General features: G+C 55.6%; 1 protein-coding gene across 13 annotated transcripts in view; it reads right to left on the reverse strand.

Annotated features, from left to right (window-relative positions):
- Positions 1 to 13,659, reverse strand: part of LOC102994624 (uncharacterized protein C17orf113) — a 31,099-nt gene continuing 17,440 nt past the window's right edge. For 2 of the 13 annotated variants that reach the window (XM_028498335.2, XM_028498331.2), the window contains exons 2-9: positions 12,059 to 12,446; positions 9,030 to 9,178; positions 7,117 to 7,227; positions 5,521 to 5,686; positions 1,911 to 2,204; positions 1,185 to 1,381; positions 776 to 886; positions 1 to 242 (exon numbers count right to left, since the gene is read on the reverse strand). In XM_028498335.2, coding sequence (XP_028354136.1) covers positions 6 to 242; positions 776 to 886; positions 1,185 to 1,381; positions 1,911 to 2,204; positions 5,521 to 5,686; positions 7,117 to 7,227; positions 9,030 to 9,178; positions 12,059 to 12,113 — 1,320 coding nt within the window. In that variant the 5' untranslated portion in view covers positions 12,114 to 12,446 and the 3' untranslated portion in view covers positions 1 to 5. Of the gene's footprint in view, positions 243 to 775; positions 887 to 1,184; positions 1,382 to 1,910; positions 2,205 to 5,520; positions 5,687 to 7,116; positions 7,228 to 9,029; positions 9,179 to 10,197; positions 12,447 to 13,659 lie in introns of those variants that run through there. The other 11 variants (XR_008619111.1, XR_008619110.1, XM_028498332.2 and 8 more) reach the window with 10 other exon arrangements.

Consider the following 13,659-nt stretch of genomic DNA (forward strand, 5'->3'; position numbering starts at 1 on the left):
GAGGGCTAATAGGGGGCAAAGACGATGGGTCCCGTGGCAGGGCGAACGGCTCCCGCTGGGGTGCGAAACAGAGCTGGGCCCAGGATCGGAGGCGGGAAGAGGGTGGTGGCTGCCGTAGGCGCAGGCCGGAGGGCCAGGGGCCCTGGGAGGGCACAGATGGTTGCCGCCGCGGTGGGGATCGGGCTGGGCAGGAAGCGGGCTGCCAGCGTCTTGGTGAGTTGCTTCTGCAAGGCCAGTTTAGTCTGCAGAGAAGAGAGGAAAGGACTCAAGTCTCTGAGGCCAGGAAAATCCCGTCCCCTCCCTGGGCCCCCTCCTTGGGCTTTTTGCTGCGGTCGGGGGGAAAACGTGACGGTCAGGATTCCAAACCTAAATCCTCCTCCCTTCCCACCCCCAAACTTTCATTCCAAAGGGCTTTCTCCACCACCTGCCTTCCTGCCTGGAGGGAGGAGAATCTTAGGACCGGCCAAGGGAGGAGGCTACGGGGAGCCGGGGGTGGAGATGGTCTCCAGGAGATGCACGCCCACGCCTCGCTCTTGCCCCTGAGGTTACTACCTGGGCCCACCTCCCCCGCCCCCCGGAAATGTTTCTGAGCAGATCCCCAGACAGCCAAAAACCCAACCCCAGCTCTTTCCCTGCCCAGGCAGCCTCCAAGGGGGTGGCTTCCTTCCTGCCCCTCCTCCCAGCCCCCCAGCTGGCCCTCCCTTCCGGCCTACCCTCTCCCCTAACCCTCTCCCCTCTGGACCTGGGTCCCAGCTCTGTGCCCGGAGACAGATACCTTGAGGATACTCACAGCCAGCGCCGCGTGCTTCTGCAGCTTGCTGTGCTGGCTGGAGGGCTTGGGGGGCTTCCCGGCCAGGCGGTCTTTGTGCCTCCTGCTGCTCAGGTGCTAATGGACAGACAGACAGACTGGGAACAAGATGAGGAACCCAAGGACCCCAAAACTATGGCTAGCTCACCCTTCCTCTACCCACAACTCACACACCCAATGCACATGGCCCTGGAGTGGCCTGGGAAGGGGAGGTAAGAACTGGCCTTCGCCTTCCAGGAGCCTCGCACCTCTTCCTCCACTGCTCCCGGCTCTGTTCTACCCACCTCCTCCCCGCAGGCTCCCTTCTCCTCCCCTGGCACTGGGCCCACCCCCCTCACCCCTGCTCCACCCCCAATCCCAGCCGCACTAGCCCCACCTGCTTGAGTTGGGTCTCTGAATTGACCTGGAGCTGACAGAGAGCACAGTGGAAAGGGGGCCTGGGCCCCTGCCGGCCCCCGCGGACCCCCGTCACTCTCCTGGCCTTGTGTCCACCTCCTCCCCGGGGCACTGCGTGGCCCCTGCCCCTGCGGGGAGTGCCCCGCTGACCTTCCACCATCCACCGGTGCTTGGCTCCTGGAGGGAGGAAAGAAGACAGCTTGCCAGCACCAAAGAGGGGCTTCAGGGGCCACGGAGACCCCCTCCAAACCAGGTCAGTCTGGCTGCCCCCTGAAGCCTCCAGGCTGCTCAGCACTGCCAGCCCCTCCAGCCATGTGAGATTTCTCTTTCCCTCCCAAAGTTCCTCCCAGCCGTTCTCATTTTGTGCCAGCATCCCCCAAGGAAGGCCTCGTTGCAGAGGAACAGGTCGGCTTCTCTTTGGCTCTCATTCCAACCCAACTCCCCTGGGTCTGATCCAAGGAGAGGTGGGGTGGGTGTCTCCTGTCTTCTGTGATGACCCTTCAGTTCTTGCTGCCTCAGACTTCTCTTCCCGATCCTCCCTCCTCAAGCATTACCGGGAGGACCCGAAATGCCCGCCCAGCCACAGCTGAGCACAGCGCCTCTGTCACCTAGCCCTGGAGCAAAGTGCCCAGAAGCTCTAGCCTGCCCACATCTGGTGAGGGCCATCTCCTCCCCGGGACTCGAGCTGGTGGGGGGGCGCACTGACCTGTGTTGTGAGCCTGAAGCTGGGAGGCGGAGTTCACGGTCACCTTACACGTGGGGCAGTAGAGGCGCCCCTTCTCGCTCCTGCCTTCCCCACTCACACCACTTTCCACAGCAGCCGCCGCTGGTTCAGGCCCTGGTGCCTCTCTCGCAGGCTCTGGGGAGCAGGGTGGGCAAGAGGAAGAGGAGGAAGAGGAGGTAGCATCCAAGAGGTCTGAGTGGGCTGGCTCCCTGGGCGTGGGTTCCGAACTCAGGGGTGGCTGGAGTTTGGGACCAGGAGGAGGGGCTGCAGGAACTGCTGGGGAGATGGAAGGCATGGGATAAGAGTGTGAGGCCCAAGATGATTCTCGAGACCACGATTTTAAGTACAGATATTCTTGGGGTGGCACGGCAGATTGGAAGGGTCCCTGGTGTAGGGATAACCAGCACTGAATTCCAGACTCCCCACCAAATCACTGGGCAGACTTGGGCCTCTTTGGGCCTCAGCTTTCCCACCTGAAATGATAAAGTTGGATCCAGTGGTCTCAGAGAGCCCACCCAGCCCTGATGCTCTACAGTCATTAGGGAACTGTTAAATATGTGGAAGTCACCAAAAAGATGTGCTAGAATATTCACGGAGCACTATTCATAGCAGCAGAAAACTGGAAACTATCCAAATATTTGTCAACAGAATAGTGAAAAGAGTTGATGGGTCATGCAATGGAATACTACATGGCAATGAAAAAGGACAAAATACAGCTACACGCAACAACAACTTATGATGGGGTTATATCCTGATAAGCCCGTCGTAAGTTGAAAATATCATACGCTGAAAATGCAGGTTCTTCCCTGGTGGTCCAGTGGTTAAGAATCCACCTTCCAATGCAGGGGACGTGGGTTCGATCCCTGGTCGGTAAACTAAGATCCCACATGCCGCAGGGCAACTGAGCCCACGTGCCACAACTAGAGAGAAGCCTGTGCCCCGCAACAAAGAGCCCTCCCACCGCAACAAAAGATCCCGCGTGCCGCAACTAAGACACAACACAGCCAAAATCAATCAATCAATAAAAAGGAAGGAAATTTTTTTAAAAAACGCATTTAATACACCTAGCCTACTGAACATCATAGCTTGACCCAGCCTACCTTAAATGTGCTCCGAACACCTACGGTAGCCTACAGTTGAGCAATATCATCTAACACAAATCCTGTTTTATAATAAAGTGTTCAATATCTCCTGTCATTTATTGAATACTGTGCTGCAAGTGAAAAACAGATTGCTTGCATGGGCACAGAATGGTTGTAACTGTGTCAGTTGTTTACCCTCCTGGGCACATGGCCGCTGCTAACCAGCATCACAAAAGAGTACGCACCTACCGTATATCCGGGTCCACAACCCCCAGGCCACGGTTCGGATCGGTACCAGTCCGTGGCCTGTTAGGAACCGGGCTGCACAGCAGGAGGTGAAAGGAGGGTGAGCGAGTGAAGTTTCATCTGTATTTACAGCCACTCCCCATCGTTCCTGCGTTACCGCCTGAGCTCCGCCTCCTGTCAGATCAGCGGCAGCCTTAGATTCTCATAGGAGCACGAAGCCTACTGTGAAGTGCGCGTGCGAGGGATCTAGGCTGTGGGCTCCTCATGAGACTCTAATGCCTGATGATCTGAGGTGGAGCGGAGGCGGTGATGCCAGCGCCGGGGAGCGGCTGCAAATGCAGACTCTCATTAGCAGAGAGGTTTGACTGCACAGAGACCACAATAAATCAATTGCCTGCAGACTCACATCAAAACCCTATCAGTGGGCTTCCCTGGTGGCGCAGCGGTTGAGAGTCCGCCTGCCGATGCAGGGGACACGGGTTCGTGCCCCGGTCCGGGAGGATCCCACGTGCCACGGAGAAGCCCGTGTGCCACAACTACTGAAGCCCAAGTGCCCTAGAACCCATGCTCCGCAACAAGAGAAGCCACCACGATGAGAAGCCCGTGCACCGTAACGAAGAGTAGCCCCGCTCGCCGCAACTAGAGAAAGCCCATGCACAGCAACGAAGACCCAACACAGCCAAAAATAAAAACAGATTAATTAATTAATTTAAAAATAAACCCTATCAGTGGGCTTCCCTGGTGGCGCAGTGGTTGAGAATCCGCCTGCCAATACAGGAGACAGGGGTTCAAGCCCTGGTCCAGGAAGATCCCACATGCCGCGGAGCAACTAAGCCCGTGGGCCACAACTACTGAAGCCCGAGTACCCTAGAGCCCATGCTCCGCAACAAGAGAAGCCACCGCAACGAGAAGCCTGCGCACCACAACAAAGGGTAGCCCCCACTAGCCGCAACTAGAGAAAGCCCATGCGTAGCAACGAAGATCCAATGCAGCCAAAAATAAATAAATTTCTTAAAAAAAAAAAAAAAGTCCTATCAGTGAGTGGCAAGTGACAATTAAGCTGCATCTTACGGAGTAGACAGGACATAAGCAACACACTTCGGGTGTCACTGTCTCCCATCACCCCCAGATGGGACCATCTAGTTGCAGGAAAACAAGCTCAGGGCTCCCACTGATTCTGCATTATGGTGAGCTGTATAATTATTTAATTATATATTACAGTGTAATAATAACGGAAATAAAGTGCACAATAAATGTAATGCGCTTGAATCATCCTCAAACCAACCCTCCCTCCCCGGTCCGTGGGAAAATTGTCTTCCGTGAAACTGGTCCCTGGTGCCAAAAAGGTTGGGGACCGCTGCCGTATATTGCTAGCCCAGAAAAGATCAAAATTCGAAATTGGAAGTCCAGTGTCTACCGAATGCATATGCCTTTCACACCGCTGTGAAGTCAAAAAATCATAATCCAAACCACCATGAAGTCGGGGACCATCTGTATATCATTAACCAAAACCAGGTGAAATTGATCTCTGGTGAGAAAAGTCAGGCTCATAGTTACTCTGGGGGAGGGGTGTAGGTGGTTGGATAGCATCACCCCCAAACTCATGTCCATCTGGAACCTCAGAATGTGATCTTATTTGGAAATAGGGTCTTTGCTGATGTAATTAGTTAAGACGAGATCATACTGGACTAGGGTGGGCCCTAATCCAATGACTGGTGTCCTTATAAGAAGACCATGTGAAAGCACAGAGACACTGGGGAAAATGCTATGTGAAGTCGGAGGCAGAGATCGGAATGAGGCATCCACGAGCCAAGGAGCGCCAAGGATTGCCGGCAACGACCAGAAGCTAGAAGAGCGGAATGAAACAGGTTTCCCCCTCCACACACCGTGCCCCCAGAAGGAACCAACCCTGCTGACACCTTGCTTCAAACTGCTGACCTCCAGAACTGTGAGAAAATACATCTCTGTTATTTTCAGCCACCCAGTTTGTGGTCATTTGTTATCACAGCCCTAGGAAGCTAACAACAAGGTAGTGACCGGGAGGGGACCCAAGGAGGGGCTTCTGGGGTGCTTGTGACACATTTCTTCATCTCAGCAGATCCAGACTGGAAAATCCGTGGTGCTCTACACATGTGATGTGTGCATTTCCCTGTACGTATGAAATACTCCAACACAAGCAGGAATAATAATAAGCAGAAATCGCTCAACCCCTTGTCAGAAGCCAGATTTGGAGTGGGATGGGGGGAGAAAAGTGCAGGACTGACCTTTGCTCTGTGGCTCTTCAGGGGCTCCACTGGCTGGAGTCGGGGATGGGGACACCAGCGTCCCATTCTGGGCCAGGGTTTGCGGCCTCTGCTTGCTCTTGGCGGCTTCGACAGCCTTGAGTTTTCTGGCGTGTTTGTGGCCTTTGTAGTGTGCTTCGGCCTGGTTCTGGGGAGGGGAGGGCACGGGGTCACCATTCACTGGCTGAGTCCACCTGCCCCATCCATGAGCTGGCGCTGGGCAGGGGGCAGGTCAGAGGGAGGCACGGCTCCGGCCACACAGGGGGCGCATCCTTGTCATCATCACAGCGTGTGTGTGGCCCTGAGGTTTACAGAATGCATTCTCATACACGAGCTCCCAGGCAAGCAGCCACTCACTGGCTTCAAATTCTGCCTCAGCCGCTTATTAACTGTGCATCTCTGGGCAGGTCCCGTCACCTCTCTGAGCCTCAGTTTCCTCGCTCGTAAGCTCTGTGATGATAATACTGATTTCACAGAGTTGTGAGAATTAAAATGAGAACATGAATGACAAGGGCCTAGTACAAACAGTAGGTGCTCAGTGAATGTTAGTAACCAACAGGTTTATAAATGCACAGATGGAAAAACATTTATAAATGCGTTTATAAATGCACAGATGGAAAAACATTTATAAATGCATTTATAAATGTGCATTTATAAATGCACAAATGGAAAAACAGAGCAGTCCCCACACTTTCAGGAATGTGCACCTCAGATCATCCATCCCTTTGTACATTTTTCCAACAAATAGTTATTGAACATTTGCTATGTGCCAGGCACTGTGCTGGGCCCGGTATGAAGAAGATAACGGTTCCTCCCTCAGAGTGAAGTCTCTCTGTCCATCACTTGCATGACTCACATGACCTGAAGGCCTGGAGGGACCCTCCAAATCTGGCCTGTCCACTAGGGGTCCCTTCTTGTTGCTCCCCAAAGTAGGAAAGACAGGCCCCGGTGGCCCCTCCCTGGACACTTTCGCCAGAGCAGGAAAGGTCCGCTCTCTAGGGGCGGGCCATGGTAGAAAGCATGCGGACTATGGGGTCAGCCAGGCCTGGGTTCAAATCCCAGCTCTACTTACCAGCTGTGTGGCCTCATGCAAGTCACTTAACCTCTCTGAGGCTGAGTTTCCTCATCTGAAAAGTGGGGCTGATGATAGCACCTCTATCCATCTCACAGATGTATCATGAGAACTCATTAAGAGGATGGGCATGAACACATTCTGGAAACTCTCAGGTGCATTAAGAACTCAGCTCCGGACCGGGAGCCGATGGTGGCCCCTGGGACCCGGAGTAGGGAAGGGCAGCCTTCTCTCTGGCAGAAGGGTCCAGAACACAGGAGAGAGGCATAGGGGAGGGAACTGAAATCCCAGGGGGATGGGATGGGACGGGGCAGAGGAATCTGGAGAGAGGAGAGGATGGGATGGAGAAAGGACCAGGAGCGGCTCTTCTGCAACGAAGGACAGAAAATACGGACCCCAGTCCCTCTACCACCCCTATTCCTCCAGGAAAGACCCCAGAAGCCCAGTCTCCAGCCCGCTCCCTGTCCAGGCCCCCTCCCCAGCCTGTTTCCACTACTCCTTCTCACCGCTGAGTTGAACCTCAGGTGACAGATGTTACAGGAAATGAAGAACTTCTTCTTCAGAGGGGAGGGAACCCCAAATGTGTGACTGATGACGGCCTTCTGGACCGGGTCCATCTGTGAAGGGGGTGGGGGTGCACAATAACTTTGGGGTCAGCTCAGTAAGGGCTGGGGGCGGGCACTGCAAAATGCCAAAAACTAAGACTACTGAGGAGGGCAGTGATCAGCCCAGAGGAAGAAATTTCCCATGTCTGTGGATATTAGACAGAGAAAAAGAAACAGCCTCTTCCCTGGCTGACTTTCTGTGTCAGCCTAGGCTTCTGCTTAGAGGCAGGGGGATGGCCAGGATGACCTCCATGACCTTGCGAAACAGAACCACGTGCTGGTGATCACACTGGCATCTCTTGCCGCCCCTCTGGTTTCTTTTTTTTTCTCATTCGCAAGAATCACAACTATTGGGACAGAGAGTTGGGGGCAGGCAGAAGCAGCGAAAGGAATTTGGAATTTCCTCTCCCATAACCCAGACTTGTGCTGGACCTTCGGGCTGGGGGAGATAAGGCTTATCAGCTCTGCCACCGTCACCAGCTCTGAGAGGGACAGCCATGGCCCAGGGGCGGTGGGGGGCTGGGCGGGGGCAGCAGGGGCAGCAGGTGGAAGCCAGAGGAGGGTTCCCTGAGTAGTAGGGTCGTTTCTCTGGCATATTCATTTGCGTGTTTTTTTCTTTTCCTTATTTTAAATAAATTTTTTTTCTTCCATCAAACCAAGCTTTTATGTTCCCTTTTCTCAGGGGCTAGGTTGTTGGGCCCAAAGCAGAAGCTGTCTGGGCTTGCTTGTCAAGAGGAATTTTCCAAACCTTCCTGAGAGAGAACAGAAACTTTGAGAGAAACTTCCCTGAGACGAGAAAGAGGCTCTAACTCCCACAGCACCCAGGGAGAGGGTGTGCAGATGACAGGACTTCAGAGGAGAGTGGCCTGCAGGGCCCCCAGTAGGAGGACGAGAGCGGGTTGACCCCCTCTTAGGGATTATGTGCCTGAACAGTGAGCATGTCAGCAAGTGACAGCAGGGACCGAAGACCAGAGGACCCTCCCCAAATGTCTCAGGCTCCTTAGGACGTTTGCACAACCCTGGAGGGTGGGAAGGAAGGAGCTCCTAAGGGTGACTGAGACGGAATTTCCTACCATCTTGTCAGGATGGGGTGGGGCTCATCAACGATTATATTTGATTTTCCAAATTTTTTAAAAAAGGGGACATACCTTATAGCTCATGTAGTGAAGTAATTTTCATACTTACACACATACACACATGGAAATACATGTTTCCGTGTATACAGACTGGTAGGCAGACACACCGCGCATAAGCTTACAGGCAGTTACAAATTACAGAGACAAGTAGAAAGATACACACTGGCATGCTCAACTGCACGCATCCACAAACTTACAGTCACCCAAACCACGAAAAACACACACTCAGAGGCCAGACACACACCAAACACATACACAGTCGACACAAAGACACGAAAAAACTCTCCGATACACAGGCACATACACTAATCACAGACAACTACCCAGGCACAAAGAGTTTATAAACACACATGCACAGACTCACACCCACGAACAACAAAGTCCTATAGAGACAAACTGAAACAGAAAGGCACACCCCAAGTGCACACAGACATCCCTATAGAGAAACTCAAGTGAAACCTGCAGTTCACAGGCCCCCCCCGCCGGGGCCCAGCAGTAGTTGCTGGGGGAGGGGGTGATACCATCCTGGATCCCTGGCCTAAGTGGGAGCTGGGCCCCATTTCAGGAGCACTTGGTCACTCTGGTGACCAGCTTCTGAGAGCTGGGCCCTTGCAGCCCCCCTTCCCCTCCACCCCCACGCTCGGCTGCATGCCCCCCACCCGCCAGCCAAGCCCGTACCGTGCTGAAGTTGGGGAAGAGACTGAGCGGGGTGGCGCCATTGAAGTGGAAGGCGAGCAAGTGCTTGAAGTCCAGCGGGGGCTGCAGAGGCCTGGCGGGCAGGGGCAGGGAGGCCAGCAGGGGGCTGGGGGTGCTGGAGGCCGGGCCTGCTGCAGGAGGAAGAAGGGCAGGGTCTGAAACGGGGAGCCATGGGGCTCACTCCTCCCTCTGCAGCCAGAACGAGAGGCTGATGGGCTTCTTGGGTGTAGAGAGAGAACAGAAGCCCCTGTCTCCCTGTTCACAAAGTAGCACTGGCCGAGTCCAGGGCGATGACAGCGCATTTCTGTGCCTCTCCTCTCCACAACTGGGGAAGCAGAAGCAGGGAGTCCACAGTTCCAGGCTGCCAGCCCAGAAGGATGACCACCACCCCACCCATAGGGGCAGCATAACGACCTAAATGAAGCCCAGAGGGGAGTCAGGCCAAGGGAGTCAGGCCCCTGACACACACACCACCACGGAGACTGCACAATAAAGTTTCCACTTTATTGCAAATTAAACCCAAACCCAGGAGGCCTGGGGAGAGGCCAGCCCCCTCCCCTCTCACTACCTACCCTGTCCAGATACCCACATGGTTCACAGCAAGGGCTGACAGAGGGGATAGGAAACCCACTGGAATCTGAAAGGATGTGTTCCCAGCTCTGGTGAGGCCCCAGCTGCTTCCTTCAGGAGGCAAAAAGCCCTCCGACATCCCTGCTTTGGGCCTGAGGCTGTCCCTAGGAGTCAGCCAGTCCAGCACTGTGGTTTTACAGTCTTTGGTCTCAAAGGTCTGAGGCAGGGGCCCGGGTTCAATCCCTGGTCGGGTAACTGAGATCCCACGAGCCAAGCAGTGGGCAAGAAAAAAAAAATCTGTTGGGAATTCCCTGGCAGTCCGGTGGTTAGGACTCTGCGCCAAGGGCCCGGGTTCAATCCTTGGTGGAGGAACTAAAATCTAAAATCCCGGCGTGGCAAAAAAAAAAAAAAAAAAAAAAAGTCTGAGGCAAGGGCAGGGGAAGGCTAGGAACTTAGAGAGCAACCAGACTTTAAGGAAGAAAAAAATTAGAAATAAATTTAGTCCACCTGGGACTCTTTTGGATCCTGTCATTACAAAACGAAAAGAAGTCCTTTTAGATTTCGTGTATTAACACTGGGAACTTAGAGAGCAACCAGACTTTAAGGAAGAAAAAAATTAGAAATAAATTTAGTCCACCTGGGACTCTTTTGGATCCTGTCATTACAAAACGAAAAGAAGTCCTTTTAGATTTCGTGTATTAACACTGTAAAAGATAGGATAGATTTATTTTACATTTATAGATGTCTATATGGATATACACAGCCATATACAGAAAAGCCTCAGGCAGCCTACTGGTGAGGAGGGCACCACCACTTCCCTTGAACTGTTAGCTTGTGCACAGAGAGGGTGCTGTGCTGTGTGTCAAAAACAAGGGTGGTCATCTGCTCTCCAGTCACATCTGAAGAGATGTTGCTAGAAGTGGGGGCCAACAGTCAAGGACCCAGTCTCCTCTCCTTCAACCCCTGAATTGCGCAGACCCGGTCTTCCTCCCTCCAGCCAATAGCCCCTCAACTTTTCTAGAACCAAAACTTGGGCTGAGTTCAGAGGGAAAGGGGTGAGCTACTCTCACCAAACTCTGGAAAGGTCAGGAGTGATATTTAGGGTGCCCCAGACCCTAGCACCTCTGCCCATTGGCCCGAGCCCCGCCCCCCGCCCCGATCCAGCCCCTCCTCCACAGCCCACGGGGCCGGGTTAGTACTCAGCGTGGAGCAGAGGAAGCACGGGGAAGGTGGGTGGGAGGCCACAGCTAGGAGGTCAGCTTGGGTGCAGCACAGTCAAGTCCGGCTTGGCCCTTAGAGAGCCTAGGGCCCCGGGCTGGCTGGACAGAGGAGAGGAGGCCGCCCTCACGTGAGCTGCGAGCCCAGGAGCCCCTCGCCCCACCCACTCTCTAGGAACTCCACCGCCAGCGCAAAGTCAAACTCGTGCAGCGGCGGCCCATCCACCGCGATCTTCACCGCGGGGCCACCCCGGCCTTCCCCCGCCCCGCCCGGCCCCCACCATCGCAGCTCCCGGCTGCGGCCGACCTTGTCCAGGAGGCCGGCGCCCGCGGGCAGCGCCAAGGCCAGGGAGGCGAGGGCGGCGAAGTCGGGGAAGAGCTCGTGCAGTTCGGAGCGCGCGCACGCCAGCTTGGCGCACAGGGCCCGCGGGCCCAGCCGCCCCAGGCTGCACACCACGCGCTTGAAGAGCGCGAAGTCGCCCAGCGCCCGCTGGCGCACCACGGCGGGGGCGAAGGCGCGCAACAGGACGCGCAGCGCCCCCTCGCCGTGCGCGCCCAGCTCCTCGGGTGCCTGCGGGTAGCGGCGGGGGTCGAAGATCGCCGCCAAGGCGGCCACGGCGTCCAGCGAGGGCCCGGGGTAGGAGTCCCTCAGCCCCCTCCGCATGGAGTCCAGGAAGGCACCCCGCAGCCGTTCCAAGCCCTGGACCGCAGCCTCAGAGTAGCCCACCAGCTCCACACCGCGGTAGGTGCAGCGGCCACGGCCCAAGTCAGGGCTGGAGGTTGCCAGTTCCTGCAGGAAGCCCTGGAGACGCACCCCACCTGAGCTGCGCTGCGCTTGGAGGGAGGCTGCAGCTGCCGTCACCAGCGGCTGCAGCAAGGCCAAGTCCGGCTCTTCTGGCTGCAGGACAAGGGCGAGCTTCTGCACGGATGGCAGAGCATCGAGCAGGAGGTGGGTGAAGGCCACAAAGGTGAACTGGCGCAGGGCGAGGGCCAGTGCCCTGGTTGTAGGTGAGGCTGGGGCAGAGGCCTCCAGTGTGGGCACCAGGCAAGGCCAAGCCTCAGCCACTGCTTCCACCACAGGCAGCAGGGAGGCCCAGGGCACTGGCCGTGGTCCTGCCAAGTCAATAGCTGCGAGGTCCAGTGCCGCCCGGAGCTCAGGGACCACGTGGGAACTGGGGCCACTGTGGAGGCGGAATAGGGCATCCAGCACACTTTCATATTCACCTAGGTAGGCAGGGGGCTTGGGATCTGTCCGGCCGGGGAGGCAGTGTAGCTCCATGAGCAGTGGGCAGGCGGCCTGGAGCTGCGGGCCCACGCTCCCCAGGCGGTCACTGGGGAGGCTTGAGCTGAGCCAGGCCAGCTTGGATGCAGACACGCCGAAAGCCTGCAGAATGTCCAGGAGTTGGCCAGCGGTGGCCTCGCCTTCCTGTAGCTCCACACTGCCCAGGAAGGTGGTGGCAGGCTGGCCATCGCTGGGGGACACCGAAGTGGCAAACAAGGCCAGATTGTGGGACTCAGGCCAGTCCCGGGTCTCGTCCAACACCAGGCCCACATACGGGGATGCCTTCAGGCGTTGGCAGGCCTCTGTGTGCAAGACACTGGCAATGGCCACCTGGGACAGCCAGGGAAAGAAAGGGAGGGAGGACAGAGTTAGGCTTGTCCTGAGAAGGGGAGGCAGGCAGGGTGGGGTGATAGAGCACAGGCCTGGGGTCGGACTAATCCTAGCTTTGCCACTTACTGACTGTGTGACCTTGGGCAAATCATTTCACCTCACTGTTCACCTCTGTCTCCTCAGCTCTAAAACCAGGCTAATACCTGCCCCCAAGCTCCTCAAAAGGTTGTTGTGACTCATATCTCAGTGCCCTGACCAGGGATTGAACCCGGGCCCTCATCAGTGAAAGCGCAGAGTCCTAACCACTGGACCGCCAGGGAATTCCCATCGATGTAATTTTGTGTTGTACTTGTAAGTGTAAAAATGCTTTAGGAACCATGAAGATTCTACAGCGTTTTGTGTGTGTGTGTGTGTGTTTCTACAGCATTGCCCCTGTCAGCCTTATTCCTGGGGGTCTCCCTCTGCTGTGCTGCTCAGGGATTAACTGATAGACACGTTGACTCCCCACCAGTTACACAGGGCCCCAGCTGTGTGCTGTTTATCATCTCTCTGGGAGATGAGATCCAAATCCCCCACCCGCTTACCAGCCCCCAGGACTCATACAGCCAGTGCCGAGGACAGAGCTGCAATATGCATGCCCCCAGGGGCCACATGGGTGATATTGACCTTGAAGTGGGCCAGGGATAAACCAAAGGGAATGGGGAAGCCCATGCCCTGCTCTCCAACTCCAGAACTTCATGCCCTGACTGCACAGGACCTAGCTTTTCAGTAGAAGTCACAAATCCCCATTTCTATATGTAATCTCTTGGTTTTTTTGTTGTTTTTTTTGTTTATCTTGGAGACTAATTTAAATTTTCTTAAAAACACTGTGAAAGGGCTTCCCTGGTGGCGCAGTGATTGAGAGTCCGCCTGCCGATGCAGGGAACACGGGTTCGTGCCCCGGTCCAGGAAGATCCCACGTGCCGCGGAGCGGCTGGGCCCGTGAGCCAGGGCCGCTGAGCCTGCGCGTCCGGAGCCTGTGCTCCGCAACGGGAGAGGCCACAACAGTGAGAGGCTCGCGTACCGCCAAAAAAAAAAAAAAAAAAAAAAAAAAAACCACACACTGTGAAAACCGCCAAAACACATCTGTGGGCCAATCAAGCTCCCAGGCCACCAGTTTGCAACCTCTGACCTAGGTAGTGAGGGGAGCGGACCTGAGCCCCTGAGGACAGGG

This window comes from Physeter macrocephalus, chromosome 14 (assembly GCF_002837175.3).
Source record: "Physeter macrocephalus isolate SW-GA chromosome 14, ASM283717v5, whole genome shotgun sequence".
Taxonomy (NCBI): domain Eukaryota; kingdom Metazoa; phylum Chordata; class Mammalia; order Artiodactyla; family Physeteridae; genus Physeter; species Physeter macrocephalus.